The sequence below is a fragment of the Colletotrichum chrysophilum genome (genome assembly GCF_026319265.1).
Source record: "Colletotrichum chrysophilum strain AFK26 chromosome Unknown scaffold_80, whole genome shotgun sequence".
Taxonomy (NCBI): Eukaryota; Fungi; Ascomycota; class Sordariomycetes; order Glomerellales; family Glomerellaceae; genus Colletotrichum; species Colletotrichum chrysophilum.
Window position 1 is genome coordinate 76,092 of NW_026517367.1, and position 24,053 is coordinate 100,144.

The 24,053-nt window shown below is 54.2% G+C and overlaps 7 protein-coding genes across 7 annotated transcripts; 4 read left to right on the forward strand and 3 right to left on the reverse strand.

Moving 5' to 3' along the window:
- Positions 1 to 1,345: 1,345 nt before the first annotated feature.
- COL26b_008829 (uncharacterized protein) lies at positions 1,346 to 5,409 on the forward strand (the record flags this gene model as incomplete). The annotated part of the gene is made up of 4 exons (XM_053181576.1): positions 1,346 to 1,424; positions 1,563 to 2,263; positions 2,309 to 2,828; positions 2,879 to 5,409. 4 exons carry the CDS (start codon positions 1,346 to 1,348, stop codon positions 5,407 to 5,409), a joined length of 3,831 nt encoding a protein of 1,276 aa, XP_053034462.1.
- Positions 5,410 to 10,843: 5,434 nt separating this feature from the next.
- On the reverse strand, positions 10,844 to 11,352 carry COL26b_008830 (uncharacterized protein; the record flags this gene model as incomplete). Its single annotated transcript, XM_053181577.1, has 2 exons — positions 10,844 to 10,891; positions 10,951 to 11,352. The coding sequence occupies 2 exons, from the start codon at positions 11,350 to 11,352 to the stop codon at positions 10,844 to 10,846; spliced, it is 450 nt and encodes a 149-aa protein (XP_053034463.1).
- A 931-nt stretch (positions 11,353 to 12,283) lies between these two features.
- On the reverse strand, positions 12,284 to 13,813 carry COL26b_008831 (uncharacterized protein; the record flags this gene model as incomplete). The annotated part of the gene is made up of 4 exons (XM_053181578.1): positions 12,284 to 13,093; positions 13,247 to 13,323; positions 13,448 to 13,469; positions 13,778 to 13,813. The coding sequence occupies 4 exons, from the start codon at positions 13,811 to 13,813 to the stop codon at positions 12,284 to 12,286; spliced, it is 945 nt and encodes a 314-aa protein (XP_053034464.1).
- Positions 13,814 to 16,983: 3,170 nt separating this feature from the next.
- Positions 16,984 to 18,037, forward strand: COL26b_008832 (uncharacterized protein; the record flags this gene model as incomplete). Its single annotated transcript, XM_053181579.1, has 2 exons — positions 16,984 to 17,673; positions 17,738 to 18,037. The coding sequence occupies 2 exons, from the start codon at positions 16,984 to 16,986 to the stop codon at positions 18,035 to 18,037; spliced, it is 990 nt and encodes a 329-aa protein (XP_053034465.1).
- A 730-nt stretch (positions 18,038 to 18,767) lies between these two features.
- On the forward strand, positions 18,768 to 20,232 carry COL26b_008833 (uncharacterized protein; the record flags this gene model as incomplete). Its single annotated transcript, XM_053181580.1, has 2 exons — positions 18,768 to 18,776; positions 18,802 to 20,232. 2 exons carry the CDS (start codon positions 18,768 to 18,770, stop codon positions 20,230 to 20,232), a joined length of 1,440 nt encoding a protein of 479 aa, XP_053034466.1.
- An 830-nt stretch (positions 20,233 to 21,062) lies between these two features.
- COL26b_008834 (uncharacterized protein) lies at positions 21,063 to 22,696 on the forward strand (the record flags this gene model as incomplete). The annotated part of the gene is made up of 4 exons (XM_053181581.1): positions 21,063 to 21,681; positions 21,736 to 22,383; positions 22,433 to 22,549; positions 22,653 to 22,696. 4 exons carry the CDS (start codon positions 21,063 to 21,065, stop codon positions 22,694 to 22,696), a joined length of 1,428 nt encoding a protein of 475 aa, XP_053034467.1.
- Positions 22,697 to 22,755: 59 nt separating this feature from the next.
- On the reverse strand, positions 22,756 to 23,790 carry COL26b_008835 (uncharacterized protein; the record flags this gene model as incomplete). The annotated part of the gene is made up of 1 exon (XM_053181582.1): positions 22,756 to 23,790. The coding sequence occupies one exon, from the start codon at positions 23,788 to 23,790 to the stop codon at positions 22,756 to 22,758; it is 1,035 nt and encodes a 344-aa protein (XP_053034468.1).
- Between the last annotated feature and the right edge of the window lie 263 nt (positions 23,791 to 24,053).

Sequence of the window (24,053 nt, forward strand, 5' to 3'; positions counted from 1 at the left end):
AGCCAGCCATCTAACTCGAAAGATGAGTTTGAATCATTTTTTAATTCCACGGTGGCTTGGCGCCCCCTTTCGTGTGTTTTGTCGTCAAGTCATGTATGAGCAGCGCATTTCTCGCTACAATTACCTGGGTCCATGATCCATCATGATTGATTGATCGCTTCTCTCCCGTCCCTCCCCTGCCAGCACGCCGATGAGCGCTTCTTGGCATCATCACCTGGCCAAGCCGTCGCTCAGCAGCCAGAGGTTCCTCTGCAGCTTTACGTATAAGGCGCCAGTGAGCTTCCTTGGCAGCTCCAAAAGCATGGTGGCTACTTTCTGGGGCTGTGCCTAATGAGCCAAGCCAGCCCAATGGATGACCCAGCCAGTTGATATGTCATCACCCGAGCCAGACTTGAGGAGTGCGAGAAGTGGGCGCCGGATGCATGTTGTGGCCCAGCAGCCGAATCTCTCTTCCTCCCAAAAGTCCTTCTCCTCTCCGTCAACTCCCTACCCAGGTAGTCTCTGAAAACCGTGTGGTCTTGTTACCTGACCTGCCTGACCTGATTGCTGTCTTTTGGCAGGTGCTTGTTGCCATCGTTGCTACCATCTCCTGTTACTGCACATCCATCGGCGCCTTCCAGTAACACCTTCTGGAATAACATCATTCACCCACGTCACCGACCTGCCTTGGGTTGCTATCGTGACTTTTGTACCGCCTCGCCAGTGGGCTGTTCATCGAAACTGCCGCCGGCTCCTTCTCGTTTTCGGAACCTCAGCTCCCAACCTTACACTACACGCCTTCACCTTGTCAGTTTGCGCCAGATAATTACCGCCAGGTACCGGTCTTAAGAAGGTTTGCAAAGCCACCACACCTTCGATATTGACCCATCAAACGGCCCGCTCCCCAGATTTTTGTCCCTCGACAAAATACGGATCACCGCTAAAGCGTCACCCGCCACTTATTCACAGCAAGCGGTCTCCCTGGACCGTCAGACAACTCCATTTGAATACCACTTGGTCTCCCTTCTCCCTCGCATAACGCCCCCAAAGCATGGACGCTGAGAGACCGGAATACCCTCTTCGATTTTCCAGAAGCACTGGCTCTGTTTGATTGCTCACTAGCTCACCAACTTCGCCCGTCTTACATACATCACCTTCCGGCTTTGTTTGCGCGCGACCACATCCACCGTTCACCTGCGGCCATCCTTTCACCAAGTGTCCGAAAACGAACGCCGAGACTTCCACGCCAACAAAAACAAAAGAGACAACAATTTTTTTTTTCCTTTCCTCATTCATGCTGAGCTCCATCACCTCTGCAGCGATCACACGAGGAAAGCAGGAAGACGAGGCATAAACCACCAGCATCATGGCAAGAGGCCCCTCGCCGCTGAGGCGGCCTAGAGCGCCTACCATCACACTCGATACCTCCGCCGTCAACGATCAAGGTATGACGCCATGTCGCATTCCACCCCTGGATCGCTCTCCGAAAGAAACCAAAAAAAAAAGTTCGCGTCCTGGGTGTAAATACTAATGAACGCGTCGACATGCAGAAAACGACCACTCATCATCATCACCGTCCTCAGACCACGGCGATGAAGTGAACAACACGTTATCAGTGCCCACAAGAAAGTCACGCTCAGGATCATGGGACTCCAATAACACGACATTGGCCAAATCTAAAACAAACGACGGCACCGACAAGGGATCCCCCACCGTCCAGCTCTCCGGCTCGCCGAAAGGTTTCGGGGATAACCCAGACGCCCTGGCCCCGAATCCCGGCGAGGAGGCATCATTCAACGTCCAAAACAACCCATTTGCCTTTTCGCCTGGCCAAGTATCAAAGCTAATTAACCCGAAAAGTTTAGACGCGTTTGTCGCCGTTGGAGGTTTGGCTGGCTTGGAGAAGGGTTTACGGACGGACAGACGCGCCGGTCTGAGTTTGGACGAATCGCGCCTCGACGGCAGCGTCAGTTTCGATGAGGCAGTTGCCCTTGGAAAGAAGATCCAGTCGCCGACGGAAGCAGTATCGACGGACGCACTGCAACAAGATGCAGTTCACCACGGAGATGGCTCAGGCAAGGGGTTTGACGACCGCAAGCGAGTGTTTGGACAAAACATTCTGCCCGAGAGGAAGTCAAAGTCACTGCTACAGCTCGCCTGGATTGCTTTGCAAGACAAGGTGTTGATTTTGCTCAGCGTGGCAGCTGTGGTCTCACTCGCACTAGGACTGTACCAAACATTCGGAGCCACCCACCATGGCGACGACACGGCCAAGTTGGAATGGGTGCGCTGACCCTGGTGATATGATCATTGAATGCAGAGCTAACAGAAGCGTCAGGTCGAAGGTGTTGCAATTATCGTCGCCATCACCATCGTTGTCGTCGTAGGATCTCTCAACGACTGGCAAAAAGAGCGCCAGTTCCGCAAACTCAACCAGAAGAAGGAGGATCGTGTGGTGAAGGTGATTCGTTCAGGGAACCCGTCCAACATCTCGGTTCACGACATTCTGGTTGGCGATGTCATGCTCCTTGAACAAGGAGATATCCTTCCTGTTGACGGTATCTTCATCGGTGGCCACAATGTTAGCTGCGACGAGTCTTCGGCAACTGGCGAATCGGACCTGATCAAGAAGGTCCCTGCAGATGCTGTAATGAAGGCTCTGCACGAAGAGGAAGTGAACCCCAAGAAGCTTGACCCTTTCATTATTTCTGGAGCTCGAGTCTTGGATGGCGTTGGAACGTTCTTGGTTACGGCAGTCGGCGAGAACTCAAGCCACGGCAAGACAATGATGTCCCTTCGCGACGATCCTGGCCTGACTCCCCTGCAGCTCAAGCTGAACATTCTTGCGGGTAAGTGGCCTCGCGGCTCGGTGCCCATCTACTTATTAAGACTCTCTCAGGCTATATTGCGAAGCTTGGCAGTGGTGCGGGTTTGCTGCTCCTGCTCGTTCTTACTATCGAGTTCCTGGCCCACCTTCCCCAGAACAGCGACAGCCCGGAAATGAAGGGCCAGCGATTCCTCCAGATTCTCATTACGTCCATCACAATCATCGTTGTTGCAGTTCCTGAGGGTCTCCCTCTGGCTGTCACCCTCGCCCTTGCCTATGCCACGAAGCGAATGACGAAGGAGAACAACCTCGTCCGTCACCTTCAGTCCTGCGAGACCATGGGCAATGCGACAGTCATCTGCTCCGACAAGACTGGCACGTTGACAGAGAATGTCATGACTGTTGTGGCCGGCACATTGGGTACCGGAAAGCTCAAGTTTGGAGAAGGAGACGAGCAATCCAACTCACCCGAGGCTGAGTCCGCCGAGGGCCAGGAGCAAGCGCAGGTTACCAGAGACGACAAGAAGCCTGAGAGCAAGTCTACGGCCAGAATCCCCATGTCCAAGCTTTCTTCCTCCCTCGACCCCGAATTCAAGGATCTTGTTAAGCAGTCTGTGGCGATGAACACGACCGCATTTGAGACGGAGGAAAACGGCAAGCATGAGTTTGTAGGAACGAAGACGGAAACCGCCCTGCTCGACTGGGCTCGCAAATGCTTCGCCCTCGAGAAGCTTGCCATCGAACGCGAAAACCATCCTGTGCAGCAGCTGTTCCCCTTTAACTCCAAGCGAAAGTGTATGGGTGCCGTCGTGCGCCTGCCGGACAACAGATATCGCATGTTTATCAAAGGAGCACCCGAGATCCTTCTAGGACAATGCACACACGCTGTTGCCGACCCGACGCAAGCCCCATCCTCAACTGCGATGGAAACGCACCAACAAGACGAGATCCGACGCACCATATCGGAATATGCATCCCGATCGCTCCGCACACTCGCCCTTGCCTACCGAGACTTCGACCAATGGCCACCGAAAGACGCTCGGAAAGAAGAAGATTCGCAGAACATCGAGTTCTCCAGCATCTTCAAGAACCTCACCTGGCTGGGTGTTGTTGGTATTCAGGACCCTGTTCGAGCTGGTGTTCCAAAGGCTGTGGGTGATTGCCGTATCGCTTCCGTGTCCGTCAAGATGGTCACTGGTGACAACGTGGAGACTGCGAGGGCCATTGCGCGGGACTGTGGTATCTTGACTGAGAAGGGCAAGGTCATGGAAGGAGTCGAATTCCGCCGCATGGAAGACCGAGAACGTACTGCGATTGTGAGAGACCTTGCCGTCCTAGCCCGATCGAGCCCCGAGGACAAGAAGATTTTAGTCAAGGCTCTGAGGAGTCTCGGCGAGGTCGTTGCAGTCACCGGCGATGGAACCAATGACGCCCCTGCTCTCAAGTCCGCTGATGTTGGTTTCTCCATGGGTATCACCGGAACTGAGGTCGCCAAGGAGGCTTCAGACATCATCCTCATGGACGACAACTTCTCGTCCATCGTCAAAGCCCTCTCCTGGGGTCGTGCAATCAACGACGCCGTCAAAAAATTCCTGCAGTTCCAGATTACCGTCAACATCACAGCTGTGGTCCTGACCTTTGTCACAGCTGTGGGTGACGCAGAGCAGGAACCAGTTCTGAATGCCGTTCAACTTCTTTGGATCAACCTCATCATGGATACCTTCGCTGCCCTTGCTCTGGCCACCGACCCTCCCACGGAGAGTATGCTTCACCGAAAGCCGGAGGCCAAGACAGCGCCTCTCATCAACACGCCCATGTGGAAGATGATCATCGGCCAGTCTATCTACCAGCTCATCGTCACCCTTATCCTGCATTTCGCCGGCCCAAGCTTCCTCCACTATCCTACAGGCCAGCAGAAGACACTTGTTTTCAACGTCTTCACCTTCATGCAAATCTTCAAGCTCGTCAACAGTAGGCGAATCGACAACAACCTCAACATCTTTGAAGGCATCACGAAGAACAAGCTCTTTGCTCTGATGATGACCATTATGGCTGCCGGGCAAGTTCTCATCGTCTTCGTCGGTGGCGCTGCTTTCAAGGTTGAACGACTCAACGGTCCCCAATGGGGCATCTCCATCGTCCTCGGTTTCCTGTCGATCCCCGTCGGTGTTCTCATCCGCCTCGTTCCCGACTCATTCTGCGTAGCCATCGTCAGGCCTCTCGGTAAGGTCTGGGCTAAGATGCCCAAGTGGAAGCGTAAGAAGAAGGATGACGACGAAGAGGACTCGGAACAGTTGGGAGGGGTCACCGAGGCACTCCTGGAGATCCGCGAGGACCTGGCGTTCCTCAAGCGCATCAAGGGAGGAAGAATCAACCATATTAGCGAGGTCATCATGAAGCCTCGTGAATACAGGGAGCGCATCCGAAGCCGTAGCGGCTCTAGGTCCTCCAGCCGACATAATGTGTCGCCCATGAAGTCCGCCCTTGGCATGCCAGGTATCGTGGCAGCCAGTGTTGGAGGACTGTCGCCGGTTGAAAGACCGATATCCAACGACCGCCGAACAACAGAAGGCGGAAACGAGGAAGAAAACCGAACCAACTGAATTTACCTGTCTCGACCAGACCTCACCTTCTGACGTTAGCCTTGGTCAGTTTGGCACGTCATCATTGCATCAACAATTGCTCACCTTCCTCAAAACAATAGGAGGTGCTTGTTGCCCGAGCGTGTTTTCACTTTTTTCCATACATCATGTTACGAATGACCGACCGATCGACCGAAATGTACTATTGCTTCTTTTTCCTTGGACCGATCGAGATACGACAAATACCAAAAGGCTTCTTCATGTACGATACTCAAGACCGATAGACCGAATTAGTGCGCCGCAAGACCGAACGTTCGACCGTAAAAGTAATCAAATCAATAAAATAATAATACCAACTAGATGTTCTTTTCCCACTGTGCGCGTGTTCGGAAGAAAGCTTCTGCGCTGGTGCTTTCGGACCAGGTTCCCTGGCCGCGTAGTACCAGGAGTTGATTTGTTCATGTACTAATCTTTAGGCTGACAACTGATCAGAGAAGCAATATTGAGGAGTAGGATCAAGAGAGATAACTTCATTCATGTTGGCATTGACATGGTCTTTTATGGGCAGGTTCATGGTTCGGCGAGGTCATCACGCAGCAAAATCTGCCAGCAAGCTTATGCTAAAAAAGAGAAAAAACAATGGGCGGCCACCGGAGATATGTAGAGCCACCTAAACAAACTCGAACCATCGAGCTCTGCCGAAACCAGGCATACAATCCACCGCTAGGCTATCTTGCGACGGTGGTCGCACCCATTGTTGCGGAAGGTGGGAAGGTGAGTTGGCTATGAGGGAAGGAAGGAGCACCCCAGCGTTTCGGTCCGGCGAACACTTCACCTCCAAGCCCCCAACCCTCTGTCCCTCTTGTTGAGATTTTGGACGAATCAGCTTTTTGCCTCGTGGTAATTCTTCGCTTAGACGGCGATTGATTTCGCTAGCATCCCCAAGACTGTGTTTTCTTCAGAATTGCCGTCTATAAATGAGAAGGGGTGCTCAGAAATATCCGCAAAAGGGGCACAATGTAGGAGAATCTGTGCACCGTTGCTAGCCAGGAGCAATAGTCTTTCCGAACTTCAACCCTCCGCCCCTCGAGTGAATTCCGTTTCTCTGTGCTGTACACGAAACGAATTACTCTTAGTATTGAACTATCAAGAATACTAGAGAAGCATCCGAGGCGGAAGACGACCAAGGATGCTGCAGGCTTTCCAATGTGTTGAGGTGATGGCGCTGGTTCAATCGCAATCGCAAGACGACATGGACTGCTGTCGCAGCTAATGCAATACATTCATGGGATTCTAAGCTTGCAATTGTCCTGCGCCTTCGGGGCGGTGATTGCTTTGTTGTTTAAGCTTTCGCCCAGGGCGATGCCAGCCCTTTAGATAGGTACTCAGACACGTCATCGCGACAACAGTCCACTTGAACATTGCATAGTTCTATATAAAGCCGCGTCAATGTTCGGACTGTTTCGAGCTCTTCAGGACAATACGCTATCCACTTCATCCTCGGCCCGAGCTCCATGTCTCAGCGCGAAGCAGAAGAATGGCTAAGACATGGGACAAATGTGAAGCTAGAAGGCTCACGAGAGCATCAGCTTCTATTGAGGCATGTTTATTTCTGCTGCTAATCACCACTTTGCACTTATTCGTTACTCGTACTCCGTTGAAAATATATATGCTGAGATATCAATCGGGGCTCACAATGAACTGTGATCTCACGCAGAGTCTCGATCTCGACTATTGGTCACATTCAAGATATATTACAATACAAGGACTCATTTCTTCTCAAGAAAGCTTCTGGATTCAGTCCTACAGTATGTGCCTTTTGTGATTCTTGAAAAATAATGAACCAGACGTTATTTGAGGAATGTAGCTCTAACTTTGTGTTTTCTGTGAAAGACTTCATCGCAATAGCTGATCGCAAGATCTACCACAACAGTGACGTTCATTTTCCTAATGTAGCAGTATTTATATGGATTCATGGGTTCTCTTTGCGCTTCCAGTTCTTTGCAATTTGCTTCGACTTCCACGACTGGCTCTCACAGCTACGTTCACCAGCTTGATCTCATCCCTTTTGATCGGCACAGTGAACAAGTGGCGCTTCAATAATTACAGTGTTCAAGCATTCAGTAACACCTACCTAATGGTGCAACTTCTAAACAACAACATCAACCTTTATCTGTGTGCCTGGTCCCTGTTGTTTTGAACGCCGCGTTATATCATATCAACAGGATTCTCCGCAAAGATTTGCTCAGATGTCGTGAAGTCATACCGGCTCCCCAGTGTCTCTCTTAGGTACATAAGTACGACCGGGAGTCATCAACTAATTGATATTACATGTACCAGGATCCCAGGTTTCGGAATTTCTGGCCCATTGGTGAAATGTACATGTTCATAGTAATCTCAGCGAAGTTTAACTTGTGCGGCAGGCTTGTGGCTGGTGCAGACCAAGTTCCTTACCTGCTGACTGTTGATTATTCAGTTAAGGATACTCGAAAGCTCGAATAACATAGATAGAACAGTGGTTCCAGACCCAAAATGATTACATCCGCTCGTTTAGGAAGCCTAATACGAGAAATGATACGCTCAGAACAAGGGTGGCAGGAGTCGACAAACTGGCTACAGCAAATGAAAGTTAAAGAAGCCGTACAGACGATGAGATGGATCTATCAGAATGTCTTGGCGTATTGGTCAACATGCTCTTACGGAGGCTGATATCCAACCTTGGATAAGACTTATATTGTTGTCTGGTATGTTGCAATGCTAGACGAGACGTCTTTTACATGTGATTCTCATGATTCCTCACCATATCGACATTGCTCGTAAGGTGCTGTTTGCTACCCACATTACTCTACGTTACTTTTGTATGCCTCAAAGGTAGTGGAAGTGAAAGGTACTGGGAGTGATCGGACAAGAATGACGTCGCATGAGAGCTGTGTTGAACTTTGTCTTGTGAGATTTGCCTGGAGCAGACACTTGCAAGTCGATGATGCACGGAAAATATGCGAGCAGACAGCTGCTCATGCAAATGTGCATTGTTCCCGGTCATCTCTGCTTATATATACATATACAGGCTGCAATACGATAGAAACTTATGCTTCAATGGGCTGGGTGCTTAAGGATCTGTCGATAAACCACTGTATCGACGGTCTTATACATTGAAGGCGGCCAAAACGACATGAACGCCTCGATGAACCCATGGCCTCGTTGAGTGGTTCTATGGTCTGCTTGATTTACATTCGACTTTTGATCAGATGGTCCTGCCCTGGCATCAGGCCATCGTACAGGGGGTAAAGGACTAGAATGAAACTCTATTCAATATCTATCTACAGTCACAGATTTCAATGTGACTTGGAGTCTCTGAGTGATTCTATTCACGCCCGAAGTTCAGCGGTCATCTTTCCTGAATGAGAAGGAAGCTCGGGACAAGTGCGATGGGAACGAGCATGACCCCGCCACTGCCGTGCGATTTTCTAGACAGATTGGACATCATATAAGATGGATTATAATCTGTGACTTGACTGCATGTGGTTACAGTTCGTTGTTCCACGTGCCTGGCGGTGATTTATTCAGGAATACGCCTGCAAGGTCTTAACTCACGACACCACGCTGTGAGCCCTCATCTTTCAGAAACCAACGGGCTTCGATGTACATTCATTTCGAATGGCAATATATTCAAGCCATAGTTACCGACGGGCATCAGAATGGAAGCTATCGCATTGCGGTCTGTGATCATCAGTAAACCCTTTTCTAATTGACTTATAAAGAACACGTCTTTTTAGCGAGTGCACCAGCAGCGGTTCCTTCTGTTACCATGAGGACTAAACCGTGGAAAGATTATGGGAGTAACTCAGAGATGACCTGCAGTCACTGGGATAAGGGTATATCAGCAATAGCAAACTCGAACAGAGCTTGATCTCCAACGATTGCACTAGAAGACGGCAATCCTTCCGCCTCCGTGGCTTCATCTCGTCCGTCAACTGTCCTTATGACTATCACTGCAGACATGATATAACAATCACCGTCACCGGAGAGGTAGAATGGGTTCAACACTGAAGTCTGATGATACGTTGAGTTTACACCCCCGGAGGCGAGAGACAGGGAGGCGAAGGAGATCCCCAAGTTCAGTCTCCGACTCTCATCCGTAGCTGTGGGCCTACAACAACGGGGCATAATGAGTCGATAACTGCCATGCTCACAGGAACTGTTGCGCAGTGTGATCGAATGGATGGATTTGGCGTGTTGGGTCTTCATTTACTTGCAACTCATACCAACCTTTTATATGCGTAATCATCCATGTCATTGGTGCACCTGTCGGTCCAGTCGGCTGAGCGGTTCCCAGCTCCTCAATGCCGACATTCAAAAAAGCACGTAGTTGAGCGAAGTTCCCTCTGAGTGTCACTTTTATAAAACCTATCGGTCTCCTCTGGAGCACCGCGGGAAACCCAATGAGAACCCAGCAATGTCCGCGGATCTTGGCACCATGATGAGCACATGATCATGACAGTACGCGACGGCACAAGCAGCAAAGCTTACGGCGATGGTGCGTTTCTCTAGGTAGAACCAGCCGTCCCTCTCCCCTATCTCTGGTCCTCTATTCTATTCACTGAATACTCCACAGATGCGCCTTGTAGATTATTATCAGCAGGTATGGTCCATTGTCAGAACAGCTCCCGGATGCGGTCGTGGCCACAAAATTCTTGCCATCTATTTGCGTTTGGACTCCGAAGCAAATTACCCGGGTATCTGGACGCTCTGTAGGATGAATCTATGTAGTCCACCAACGGGGGATTCGGGCATCTGTGGCCACGCTCGCCATCTATGATGTATAGAATGGCAGTGTGTCTGTCGCCTGAACTGAATCCGTCACCGCAATCAGACTCTGGACTACCAGTGTTGTCCCTGCCGTGTGTCCTCGGCTTTAATCGCCAATGTACAAAATATCAAAGCCCAGACCCCTCCATCGCACGGCGTCACTTCATACGCTCTTTCACTTCTCCCCACTTTCTTTCTGCTGTTATTCGTGTGAGATACTTGGTGGATTCTCACAGGTCTGGGCGACCTCAACTGTTGGCATAGAGGAGCATACTGATTGCAAGGCAGGCTACAAAAGGATTAGGGTCTTGGGTAGGCAAATGAGATGGGCGCTACAGATACCTGTATTGCCTAAAAAGCCATGGGGACAGGAGTAAACATGGTGTTATATATGCATGCGAGGACGGCAGGCGGGAGCAGAAGAATTTCACGGCGCGATTTGGCAAAAGAGCTGGACGAAAGTAACGTAAGCGTGAGTTGATGACCTGAAGGTGGTATTACGATCGATATGAAGGTCGTTGAAGACCCCTGACGATATAACTTCCGGCCCCAATATTCCGTAAGAACTCATCATACTCTTTTTCCTTCGACATTGTATAGCAAGTAACCCGGGGTATCATAACTCATTAAACACATAATCCCACTCTCAAAAGTCCATCAGCAACTGCGGCGCAATCTTCTCCAGATCCTCGACCTAAACACACGTTAGCAACCGACCGCTGTGTCCCTCCACGGAACACGTGGGTAACTCACCTCAAGGAACCCGTCCGGCCTCTCATGCACACACCGCGCAATGGCCTCCCTCACAAACACATCCATGTACTTCCCCGCCGCCGCGTTCGCGTCCTTACTAAGTCGCGTGTCGTCCTTCTCAAAGAACTCGTGCAGCAGCCGCGTCAGCAGCTCCGGCGGGATCGTGTTCTCCGGGCCCTCGGGCTCCTCGTCCTCTTCCTCTTCTTCCTCCTGCTCCTCGTTTTCGGCCGCCCGGGAAGCAGGGGCCGCGTCGCTGTCGGAGAGCTCAAAGGGTCCCGTCGTCTTCTTGCGGGGCTGCGCGGGGGCAGCGGCTTTACGCTTAGTAGACGCGGTGGTCGTGGCGGGTTGTGTCGACTTTGAGGGACGGCCGCGCTTGGCGGGTTGAGCTGGTGGTCTAGGCATGGCTGCGATCGAGGCAGAGTGGCAGACGCAGACTTCGAGAAGAGGAAGGTAGTCGTGTGTCGTGTGGTTTAGAGAGCGGGTGGCGTGTCGCGGCAAGGACGTGAGTGGGCTGAGAGAGAATGGCCTGCGGGGAAAAGAGAAGACTGTGTGCCAGCTCTTCGGGAAGGACCGACCCCAAAGTAAACAGAGGAATGGCAGGTGTCAGTCCAGGGTGCTGCAGCGTAAAGTAGGTCCGAGATCTGATCTGACTTGAGATCAGGCGATCTAGGCGGGGAGTAGCAGCATGTGGGGGAAGGCAAGGGAAGCTTGAGCCGAGACGCGACCTCTTGAGTGCAGGCGCGACGGCCGGGCGCCTGCCACTGGATTGGCCAATCACATGCGGGCGGCGTCAAAGCTTCCAATATTTGAGCCACATGGCAACAAGGACAGGAAGCAAGCGAGGTCACCACGAAAAAACTAGTGCAAAACAAAATCGCAGACACAGGGCAGAGCAAGTTTCAACCAAGGGAATCTTCCCATTCTATCACGAATGGGTCTATCAAGCGTGTGTGTCATGCAATACCAAGGAAAATCCATCAGGATAGACCAGAAGACGGTCGAGTCCAGCGGAGACAGGGTTGCGTGAAGGCATGCAATCGAAAATTGCTGTAGTGTACAAATTACAGTGGATTAGGTAGCAAGCAAAGCTCTTCAGGTCATGGGTAAAGAGAACGCCTTGCCAGATGCCAGTCTAAACCACGTAGGACCAGCAGATCCAGACAACCTTCCAGGTCTGTATCATAGTCCCTCCGCAACTTCCATCCCACCCCTTTTGTCAACCATTTCCTCATCTAATCCCAGCCACAGCCACGAATCCCCACAGCCCGGGTGTTCGCCAACTGCCAACCCGCCACCAGATGAAGTGTTTATACACGGAGAGGTGTCATGGCATTTAGCCAGAGCCACCCTTGAAGGCCTTGCCGAAGAGCAGGACCTGGAGCTGGTCGTAGATGGACAGGACACCAGCACCGGCGACACCACGGAGAATGTTGGCACCAGCACCCTTGAAGAGAGACTTGACACCCTCCTTGGCGACGATCTGCTTGCCGGCGTCGAAAGTGCCCTTGTACTTGACGGCCTCACCAGAGGTCATCATCATGCGACGACGGATGGTGTCAAGAGGGTAAGAGGCGATACCGGCACCGGTGGTGACCAGCCATCCGAGAGCGAAAGAGGCGAGGAAGTTGTTCTGGAGGGAGCCGACGAGGAGGACGGGCTTGATGGAGTCGTACATGCCGAAGTACAGACCACGGTAGACGACGATACCGGCGACGGAGGGCATGAAGCCACGGTAGAGACCGGCAATACCGTCGGAGGCGAGGGTCTTGCGGTAGACGTCAATGAGGCCGTTGAACTGGCGCTCACCACCCTTCTTGGCGTTCTTGTTGTCGTTGGCCAGACGGGTACGGGCGTAGTCCAGGGAGTAGACGAAGAGGAGGGAAGTGGCACCAGCGGCACCACCGGAGGCCAGGTTACCAGCCATCCACTTGGCGTAGCCGTCCTTCTCCTTCTTGTAGCCGAACATCTTCTTGAACTTGTCACGGAAGGCAAAGTTCAGGGCCTGGGTAGGGAAGTAACGGATGACGTTGGCAGTGTTACCACGCCACAGGGACATGACACCCTCGTCGGCAGCGGTACGCTTGAAGCAGTCGGCGATACCCTCGTACTTGCGGTCCAGACGGCCCTGCTTAAGCATCTCATCCTGTGAGGTTGTTAGCGGCTGTCGCTGCTGATGGACTGTGGTTGAATGTGACAGGGGCCAGGGTCACGTGTCAAGCGAATTGACATTTTACCGGGGGTACCCGGGTGGACCTGGCTGGCCAACTGTCAACATCGCAGAAAAGTTCTCACTAACCTGGTTCTGGATGAGGAGCTTAATACGCTCGATGGGGGCAGCAGCAGTCTTGGAGACGGCGGCAGAGACACCTCCCACTGTTGCAATTGTTAGTTCGTGTTCAGTAATGATGCTGTGTATATCGCGCCTTCCCGACCCAGCTCGCCGAAACCGGGGAGCTGAGGGGAGCAAGACGTCAATGTCGAGATCAATTGAACGTACTGAGGAAGTCGGCCATGAAGGGCTAGAGGATGAAACGTTAGCATGTTCTTGTCCTCTGATGTGATTGCATCCCATTGCTTGACGCCGAAAAGAATTGTCGTTGTTGGCACCGAGTCGATTCAACCACCGCCGATAAGCTTGTGATAGGCCATTGTCGCATCAAAACAGGTCGACGTTCGCAAGACCTTGCCCTTGCAGTTGAGGGCATTGTTGATATCGATGGCGGGAGATGGCAGGTCGCTGGTGGGTGCAGGCGGCGTCGACGACAGCGAGGCAATTCTTTTTTTTCGCGCAGCCGGGAGAAGGAGGGGAAGCGAGGGTGAAGCTTACCGGCATGCCCAGAACGCGGACTTCTTCCTTAGACATCTTGGCTGTGGTATCTTCTCAAAAGATCAACCTTGGAGAAAAGAATGAGCGGAGATGGACGGAGGAAGGAGAAGGATGTGAGGGAAAAGTGCGAGTCGAGAGAATTTAAGTGCTCCGACTGTAGCAGGTTTGAGGGAGGGAAAAAAATTCCTGCAGGGTGGCCGAAGAAGGAACAGCTTTTGAGCGAATCTTCCCGGGCGCGCTAAAAAGGAGCAAGGGCCACCACAGACAGGCTCAGGGTGGGAGAGCGAAGGTGGGCGCCGTCTCCACACTCACAGTCCGCCGTGTCCTCTCGGGGCTCCAGAGTCTGGAAGGGGCCCCACCCGCCCCCCTTCCACCTCCCCCCAAATTCACACACTGGAGTGCTCACTCGCTGGGAAGGTGCAGGTCGACGAAGTTTTCTGGCCGGGCAACAGCACTGGGGCGGCCCAGGACAGGTGTCTGTTTGCTGCCTGAGGCTGTAACGCTAGTCTGCCATGGAATTGAGATACCGGTTCACCCCGAGATTTGCACGGGGACTCCGCTGCAACGAGAGCGCACCATAGCCGTAGCCGCGAGCCTCCAGCTGTCTCTCCAGGCCTTGGACGGACGCTGGGAAACGCCTTCCAGCGAGTTGCCACAGTGTTTCCAATCGATGCCATGTCTCTGGATGGCATCAGAGGGCCTGTTTTCGGCTAACGGGACGGTGCAAGAGAGGCCCAAGGTGCCAAACAAATACAGCAGCACGGATTGGACAGCCAGCCCTTGGGTGATGAGAATCCATTCCATGACCATTGTTCGGACAGCAAATGGTTTGCGTCGTCGCTGTTCCATCGTCATAGGCATTGTTGCTGTGGCACATCACAGATACATAGGATATATACCAAGAAAACTTTCGTAATGCTTTTGTTCAAGTCGTGCCAAAATATTGACTGCCACGAACATCCGCAACTTGCCCCGGATATGCTGCAGAAACAGACAACGCAACGTGCAGAGCAGCAGATATCAAAAAACCCCTCTTCGATGGACTCCCGTCGCTTCCATCATCCCGAACTCTGCTCCCATGTCCCGATGCCAAGCAGCCTGGCTAGCAGACGGGGCAGCCTCCAGTGTCTGGGGTCCTGTCAGCCCGCAAAAACGCACGGCGTCCAATCCTTTGAGCCGCCGCCGCTATTTCGCAATCCGCCACTGACCTGCATCCAGACAGCCGAGCTTAAAAAAAGAAAGAGAGAAAAACACAGGCTTCAGGGGTCGCTGTTCAGTATCCGTAGTACGTATTGCGTATGTAACACGGAGACACTGCCTGCGTATCCATATTCTTTCCCTTCCAGGTACTGCAGCCGAGTCAAGCCCCTCGGGTCTATTCAGCGAAAATGGCAGGTCTCCCAGTGCGCATCTCGGTCCATTGCGTGGACTGTGGACAGACAGCCCAACTCACATGCTGGTGAATCGGGCTCAATTGCGGATACCGATACAGTGGGTGATTGCCGGCCGACCTGGTGAGCATACTGCTCTTGGGCAAACGTCGGAATTCAGACAATGAAGACGGGTATCTGGCCATGCTGGCTTCGTTTGGTGTAGCAAATATGTACTCACAAAACAACTGTCTGGAAATAATGCGGCAGATCTATGGGGCAAATCTGTGTCGGCCAATATAAAATTTGCCATCTTTTGACAAGGAGGGATTGTTTTTTTTTTTCCCTCGCCTCTCGGATGCGGCTATGGAACATGCATCCTGTGCCGCACCTCAGTCGGAGCAGCATGCAGCGAGCACCCATTGACTTTTGCTGGCAGGACATTTTGGAACGGGCACGGTTCCGTGGCCATCACTCCGTTGTTTACACATGTCCACCTCCGGACCACGACGTCACGGCCTCCTTACTCGTACACGGCAGCATCCTGATACCGGCGTCGGCGAGAATGGCCTGGGCAGGCTCACCAGCTGTATCACCTTGGCCGAGGCCTTGTTTGACGCGACGTCGGGATGCCTTACGTGTCCGTACTGATGCTCCGTCAACATTGATTCGGCGCCCGGGACGTGCTTCTTTGTCGTCCGGTCAAAGCCAAATTTTTACCGGGTGAGGCTGCGATGCCGAAGGGTTCGGGACCCTCCAGCCAGTGAAGCGGGAAGCCGGGATACCGGGACGAGGAGGGTTTGATACGGCCCATTCCTTGGCACTGCCATTGGCCGGCTTCGCCAGCTGTTCTTTCGAGTGGACTCTGAACTGGAGACTGCAACTGCCACCTCAGCTTCTCCTTTTCAAACATGGGGACCCGTGAGAAACTACTGATCGGTCTGACTAAGGTGCGGTAAGGCTTCTTTGATGGCAGGGGTGAGGCACTGAGCGCGCTGGGCTTGCTGCTCACCTCGCTCCGTTCTCTGGCTAAGAGAAGCGCCGGCGGGCCGCAAACAGCGTGGCTTCCATTTCGCAGCTTAGGTTACCCGCGGCACAGTGGGCGGTGATGACTGGTGGGTGAGGTGGTCCTTGCTGTTTTCCGCGCAGGCACCTTGTCGGTGTCGTCGCTCATGCCTCCTGCCTCCTATTGGTGCATCGTTTATCGGATTTCGAGACGGCGTTTACGCCTAAGGCAGGAACAGCCGTGTCTGCCATGCTGCTTGCCTTACCTAAGCTCTGACCTCTGCTGAGCACAACTGGGAAAGCTCCTGGCAAGCCTACACGTGACCATCAGCTCCAGGACAGACCAGCTGAGCTGAGCTGAGGTACCTTCCCGTCCAGCCGTCACCTTGAGCCTCCTCCTGCCCGCGTGTGAAGCTGCTGCTCTGCGTAAAAGGCTCGTCACGCCCGCCGGATGCTCCAGATTCTGTTCTGTTTCCCCATCTTCATACTCCAAACCTTGCCGACACCACCGACCAACAAGAAAATTTCATCGACCGCCTAGTGGCCCGCCTGCGACCAGCATCCAGCAGAAAAAATTCCATCTCCGACATCTTTCATCACGTGATCATTCTCACCCAGCAGCCAAAAAAAAAAAAACATCACCCAACGACACGCCCACGACGCGCGCATAGAGGTGTGGCTCCGATTGCCATCCCTACACCCCCCAAACGCGCCCAGATAGATGCCCTGATCCACCCAGAGCTCTCGTAGCGGTTGCCAGTACGTCCTGCCTCGCGACCTTCGTTCAGCCTTGCGATCCCCATCAAACATGACACCTCTCTGACCTTTGACATGCAGAACCTGGCGCCCATTCATCTTCTCCAGAGTCGCGACGGTCCCCTCGATCGCTGGCGAGGAGGACTTTGGGGGATGAGTCACTCAGTTGCCCATACTCCTCTCGAGACCTTGTTCCTTTTCCAGGAGCTCGCCCGCACCGGCATCACCACCGATGGCTTCGACCGAGCCGCGAAAGCTCTCGTCGAGAATGAGCTGATCAACACCGATGCCTCCTACGATGCAGCCCGTCTGACCCCAGACGCACTCCGACAGCTCTTTCTCAACGTCTGGACCGAGGAACTGGCGACCGCCAATGGGACAACGACCTCTCCGAATTCCAAGAGACGCAAACTGAATCGCCCACCCGTTCCCACCCTTAAGGAGGCAAAGCAACAGGTCGCCGAGTATCCGGCACTCGTGGAGAGACTATACGCCAGATGGAGAGATTCGGCCGTGAAGAGCATCAGGGAACAGGAGGAACGACTCATTGTGTTGGCTGGGGAGATAACGTCTTTGGATGCCGAGGAGAGAGCGGAGAAGGCGGAGAAGGCGAAGGCGGCTGCACCACCACGCCCGCCAGCTCCTAACGGTACTCCAGGGCCCAAGACAACGCCGACGCCGGTCCCGGTTCCATCTACGCTCCCGAATCCTGTGCAGGCCGCGGCTGCCCAACCGCAGGTCAAGCCTCCGGCTCCAGCGCCTCATGTCGAAGCACCGAGACAAATCAGACCCGCCCCGGCACAGGCCACAGCTCCGACGCAAACCCCAGTGCCAGTTCCAACACCGGTACCTCTGCCTCCTCAAGCTCAAATCAAGCAACCCCCGACTACGACGCCAGTACCACCACCGGTTCCGCAAACCGTACCTGCCAGGCGAGATGTGGCCGCCCCTGCGGGTGCCTTCCAACAGCCGCCGCCGCCTCCGCCTCCTGCACAAGCAGCAGCGGCTGCCGGGGCATCTCCTGCACCTGCAAATGCTCCAGCTTCAAAGCCGCATCAACCTCCAAAGCCTCACAGTGGCTCTGGTCAGGTCTTGCAGCCCCCTGTTGGTGCTGGTCAACCACCAGTGAGGCCCGGGCAGTCGACATCGCCAGTGCCTCTGCCAGCGATTTCACCCAGACCAGACAGTGTTTCGAAGACGCGTACTCCTGGCCCGCCAACTACTGCACAGCCAGCAACCCCGGGTACTTTCAAGTGGGAGAAGCCTTACCAGCCGACTGCTCAAACGCCTGGCCGTCCTATGCCTCCACAAGTGCCTGTAACCTCAGGACAACCTACGTCCGGTCAGCATCATCCTTCACAATGGTATTCTCAACCTCAAGGTCAATATCATGGCCCTTCGCATCCTCCACACGTACCTATTCAGCCGAGCCCAGGCCAAAGGTATCCTCAGCAATCACAACCTATGCTAGTACCCCCTCAGGGTCAACCACAGCCACAACCACAACCTCAGGCTCGCCCACCGCCTCAAGGTCAAGCGCAGCCTCATGGGCAGACGCAGCCAAAGGGGCAGCTGGTTGCGCCGATGCATTCGACGCCCGTAAAAGGCCCACCAGAGGGGTCTGCGATCCAACCCCCGGGTCGGCCGATCTCCACGACGACGATTGCCCCTCCGGTCCGACCTCAACCCGCACAACATCAACAGAGTCATCCACCAGCCTCTCACTCATCTCATCCTCCTCAACCTCCACACCCACCGCAACCGCCAACGGGCTACCAACCACCTCCCCAGCGGCCCCTGGCTGCATCACCTACGCCGCCATCCGGTCCTCCAGCACCAACTGCAGGTGCTGCAACGAGATGGCCTCAGTCGCAACCACCACCCTATGCGCAGCAGCAGTTTAGTCCCACGCCTGCTCCCGTTCAGCCTCCCAAAGCGGCCGAGAATCAAAAGCGTGTCACTTCTCCCTTCGTTAAACAGCAGCCACATACTGCCATTCCAGCTCATCTGGCTCCGCAGCTTGCAACGCCAACACCGCAAAGATCCGCAAGCACGCCCATTCCGCCGCCGCAAACTCCTGTCACTGCGCCTCCCAACTTTTTGATCACGGGCTCCGGAACCAAGTGGACGAACAAAGCTACACCTTCCACTCCTCGACCGTCTGGAAGGGAAATCCAAAGCCCCGCTTATGAGCCGTTGAGCCCGCCTCAGCAGCTGGCGCCACTGCCAACATCGACACCCTCTCAACCATCGAAGAAGTCTAGCCCGAAGCCGGTCACAAAGCCCGAGACGAAGACGCCTAGAGGTCGCGGCCGGCCTCCCCGCAGTGCAAATAAGATTCGGGCTGGCAGCACACCATCCTCAGTCGTTGGCGTGCCGCGTAGGAGCCAGTCAGTCGCCTCTCAGACGGACGAGCTTTCCATGGACCACGTTGATTTGGCACCGAGAGTTAAGGACGAGAATGCCACTCCCAGAGTGACGCCCAGGGCTACGCCCAAGCCGCACGACGAGACCGGAGATACGACTGCAGACGAAAGTGTACCCAGTCGCAGAAATTTGATTACACCCAGCGGCGTGGCGTCCCGATTGGCCCATAAGCGCAAGCGACAGGACACGCCAACAGACCTACCAGCAGCGCCGCCAACCACCGTAAGCTGGACGCGTCAGTTTGGTCGTGTTAGTGCCGCCGCTCTCGATCAAATTTCAGCACACAGATTTGCCAATCAGTTCGCGAACCCAATCCGTGAACGCGACGCCCCTGGTTACAAGGGTTTAATCTTGCAGCCTCAAGACATAAAATCCATTCGGGCAGCGATTACCCACGGTAACCGAACAGCTACGGAAGCCGCCAAGGGTCTTCCAGACGGAGACCCGGGCACGGGCACGGTTATCCTGCCTATTGGCGATGACTTGGTCCCCCCCAAGAGCATCATCAACAGCGCACAACTTGAGCGGGAACTTTTCCATATGTTCTCAAACGCCGTCATGTACAATCTGAACCCCAGCCGTGGGCCGGGACCGTCCTTCGTGAGGATGGAAACCTCAGAAGGAGCAGATGCTCTGGGATATGAGGTTGATGAAGATGCCGTGGTTCGGTCGACAAGGTCGATGGCTGGAGAAGTCGAGAAGATCATAGGAGAGCTCCGTAATGCAGAGAAGGGTCGCTCGGGACAAGATCCGTCGACTTCTGGCAACACCAGACCGGCTAGCGTCGCCACCGGTGAAGATACGCCGATGGCCGAGGACAATGATGCGGATGAGCTGGCTGGAGAAGCGGATATTACTTCAACCACGCGCAGAAGACGCGTGGGTACGAGGAATTGACTACCGCCCCGAATGGAGCAGTCTATCGAGCTGGAGTAGCACATTGGAAACGGGCTATAATTACCCTGCATTAGTTTAATTAGGATACAGCAGGCGCGCCGCGGCTTGCTTGCTCACGATAATGTTGACAACGTCCGTCCGGGGCCAATAACCTATAAACGTGCCTACGCGACCAAAGTGTTGAGGGTGACCGACTGTTGCGGTTGTGACGAGGCTTAGTATAGAATTGGCGAGTACGACGATGTTCAGTATGACACAGATCTTACGCGATGCAGATCGGGAAGCCAACTTCGGGAAGTGCACTTCGGAATGGTAGTTCGGGCAGACTTTCTCGGGAGGTATTGTTCGGGCAGACTATTCTGTTTTTGAGGTGAATGCTTATTGGTTGCCTCCCATTTTTTGGCCAGGCAGACGTCACAACAGCACCAATCAAAGAAGCATTCCCAACTGGCAGTCTAATGCAAGTCTAGATTGATAAACGAAGCTCCAGTCATATCGGAAACATCACCGGTGACCGCCGCGCGGAGGGCGCTCGGGTCCGAAGGAACGGCACAAAGGTGCTTCCCGATATCACCTTTATTTCCGAAGATCCTTCGCTATTACCCGAGCGAAGATGTCCAAAAAGACAGCAATACCCATCTCAAGACATGTAGTTGTCAATATTCTTTCTTCTTATCATTGACACGGGTGGTTTGGTTCCAGCAGAGGCACCGCAACCTCAACATCCGCTTCTTAGTGGACTCGTTTACCCAACCGATTATCAGCGCCGGGCTTGATTCCTCAACTCTCAAATTCAGAAGAAAGCAATCAAAACATCAGACATCGCTATCATGGGTCCAGAGACATCTCATGGAAAAGATGATATCCTGCTGGCTCCCGGCCCAACAGATCTCGAACTCGCCGCCCTGCCGGGCCCGGCGCCGATCACCGGCCCCACCCATCCGAAAGACTCGGACCCCTTCTTGGTAACCTTCGCCGAGCCCCACGACCCCGAGAACCCGCTCGACTGGCCCGCCGGCCGCAAGTGGATGGTCACCGACGTCCTCTCGGCCACGGGCTTCAACCGCATCATGGTCTCGACCATCATGGCGCCCGCGCTGACCAACATCGCCGTCGAGCTCGACATGTCCTCGACCGAGTCCGCCATGGCGCTGTCCATCTACCTCCTCGCCACTGCCTTTGGCCCGCTCATCATCGGGCCCATGTCCGAGATCTACGGACGGCAGGTCGTGCTGCACGCGTCGAGCGTCTGGTTCCTCATATGGAACGTGCTGTGCGGGTTCGCTAACACGAAGGGCACGCTGATTGCTGCGCGGTTCCTGGCGGGCTTTGGCGCGAGTGCGATCTATGCGCTTGGAGGGGGCGTGCTGGGGGATATTTGGCGGCCGGAGCAGAGGGGACGGAGTTTGGGCATGTACATGCTGATTCCGCTGCTCGGTGCTGCTGTTGGTGAGTCTGCTCTGCCTTCGATGTGAGAAGGCGACAAGCTGACGTGTGTGCCAGGGCCTATTATTGGCGGCTTCATAGCAGCGCGGACGACATGGCGTTGGATGTTCTGGTCGACGTCCATCTTCCAAGGCGCCATGATCTTCGTCTCCTTCTTCAGCTTCCCCGAGTCCTATGCCCCCCTGATCCTCCGTCGGCGAGCTACGCGCCTTCGCAAAGAGACCGGGGAGACGCGGTACCACACAGCCAGCGAGCGAGTCGACGCGGGCAGGTCCGCCTCGAGCGTCCTCGCGCGTGCCCTGTCGAGGCCCCTCCGTCTTCTGCTCTTCCACCCCATCATCCAGGTCTCCGCTGTCCTGTCGGGCTTTAACTACGGCATCCTGTACGTGGTGCTGTCCACGTTCTCCAACTTGTGGAAGGAGCGGTACGGCCAGTCTGTGGAGATCAGCGGGCTGCATTACATTGCGTGCTCGTTGGGAGAGCTGATCGGCGCGCAGGTTGGCGCACCGATGATGGATTACCTCTACCGACGACGCGAGCAGCCGCGCCCGGAGTATCGCGTCACGCTGATGTACTTTGGCATCGTGCCTTGCTGGGTTGGGGCGTTGATGTACGGGTGGACGGCTCAGTATGGGCTGCACTGGATGGTTGTCGATGTCGGTGTGGTCATCATGATGTTTGGGTTGCAATTGGGAGGCATGCCTAGTAAGTATTCGTCATGTCTTCGATAGAGGGATGCTAATTCTAGCAATAGTGATGGCATATGTCATTGATACTTATGGCGAACATACCACCAGCGCTATGGCAGCGACGCAGTTTGTCAAGAGCTTGACGGCGTTCTTGTTCCCGCTGTTCGCCCCGAGCATGTATCGTGCGTTGGGGTATGGGTGGGCTAACAGCGTGATGGCATTGGTCGGCACGATGTTATCCGTGACTTTGCCTCTTTTTGTTTGGAAGTACGGCGCCAGGCTTAGAGCTAGAGCTGTATCGGCTTACTAGAATACCCATTATTGAGTAAGGAAAACATACTTGGGCACTGGCTTATTGAGAGGGTTATTAAGTGCATCATATCCAATTTCAACAAGCCACTGTAGTGCTTTTAACGGCAGCACTGCCATCATATGCCATGAAACCAGTGCCCTCACGGCAACCAACATACTCCGCTTGAACATCTCCACCCTTCAAGATTGACGTCTCCTCCCACAAAGTAATCTTCCCAACCCCATTCCCCATCGGCCCAACCGGACAGTACGCCTCCATCCACTTCTTCCTCAACTTGACATGGCCCCTGTGCACACGCCCGGCCCGCTCGAACTTGCTCATGTCCATCCAGTAAAACAGCTCAATCTTGCGGTTGTGGTTCAGATTGATGAGCCCTTCGTGATCACGGAACCGGCCGTTCTCGGGGACATAGCCCATCCTGACGTCAAGCAGCCCGTTCGCGGCCGCGTTGTCGCCGAGGTGGTGCATCCACCCCGTCACCAGCTCGTCGAATTCCTCGAACCAGTACGTCTTCTCCGCGGGCGTCATCGCGGAGTGGTCCTGCCCCTCGACGAGGAAGCAGATGTTGTCCGGCACCTTGGTGATGCTCGTGCGGCCCCGGCGGATTTCTTCTGACTCTGGCACTCGCTCGGGCATCTCGGCCAGGGGCGAGGAAAACTTCTCATCCGCGGTGGCCTGGGCGAGGCGGTCGCGGAGACAGCCCCAGTAGCCGATCTTTTCGGAGAACATCTCCTTCTCCCCGAGGCCGTTGACGCCGTTCTTCAGGTCGGCGGTGCAGGCGTTTTGGGTGCGGCCGACGTCGACGGTCAGTGTCTCGCGCCACACGCCCGCGTCGTCGGGGAGGTTGTTCCAAAAGTCTTGCACGGGGCGGCTGGACCACCACTCGGCGTACGTCGCGGGGTGCCAGTATGATAGCCAGATCTGGGTGCCGAACGGCTTGTTCTTGGTGGGGTAGACGATGCGGTCGAGGTGGGCTTTGCCGTCGATCAGGGCGTCGAAGGACTTGATGAGGTCCAGCTGGCGGCCGGCGGGTTCATCGCCTGAGTATTGGACGCCGAAGATGCCGTAGATGAACTTGGCGCCTGGTTTGTGGGCAGCACGAGAAAACATGGTGAAGTATGAGTTTTCAGAATATGTTGCCAAGTGTGATATGGAGCCAACTACAGGTGCAAGACCTGGAGGTTTTACTTGAGATCTCCCACCGGATGACAGCTCCTCTAGTAGTCGGCCATCCTGTTATTTATATTTCGTCTGATACCCGACGTCTCAGCCAGCCACGCGAAGCTCGTTGCATGAGACGAGGGGTAGACCGCCATTGTAGTTACATTGGTGATCTGCAGCTGTATCTCATGTTCTGTTAGTCTATTGGGCGA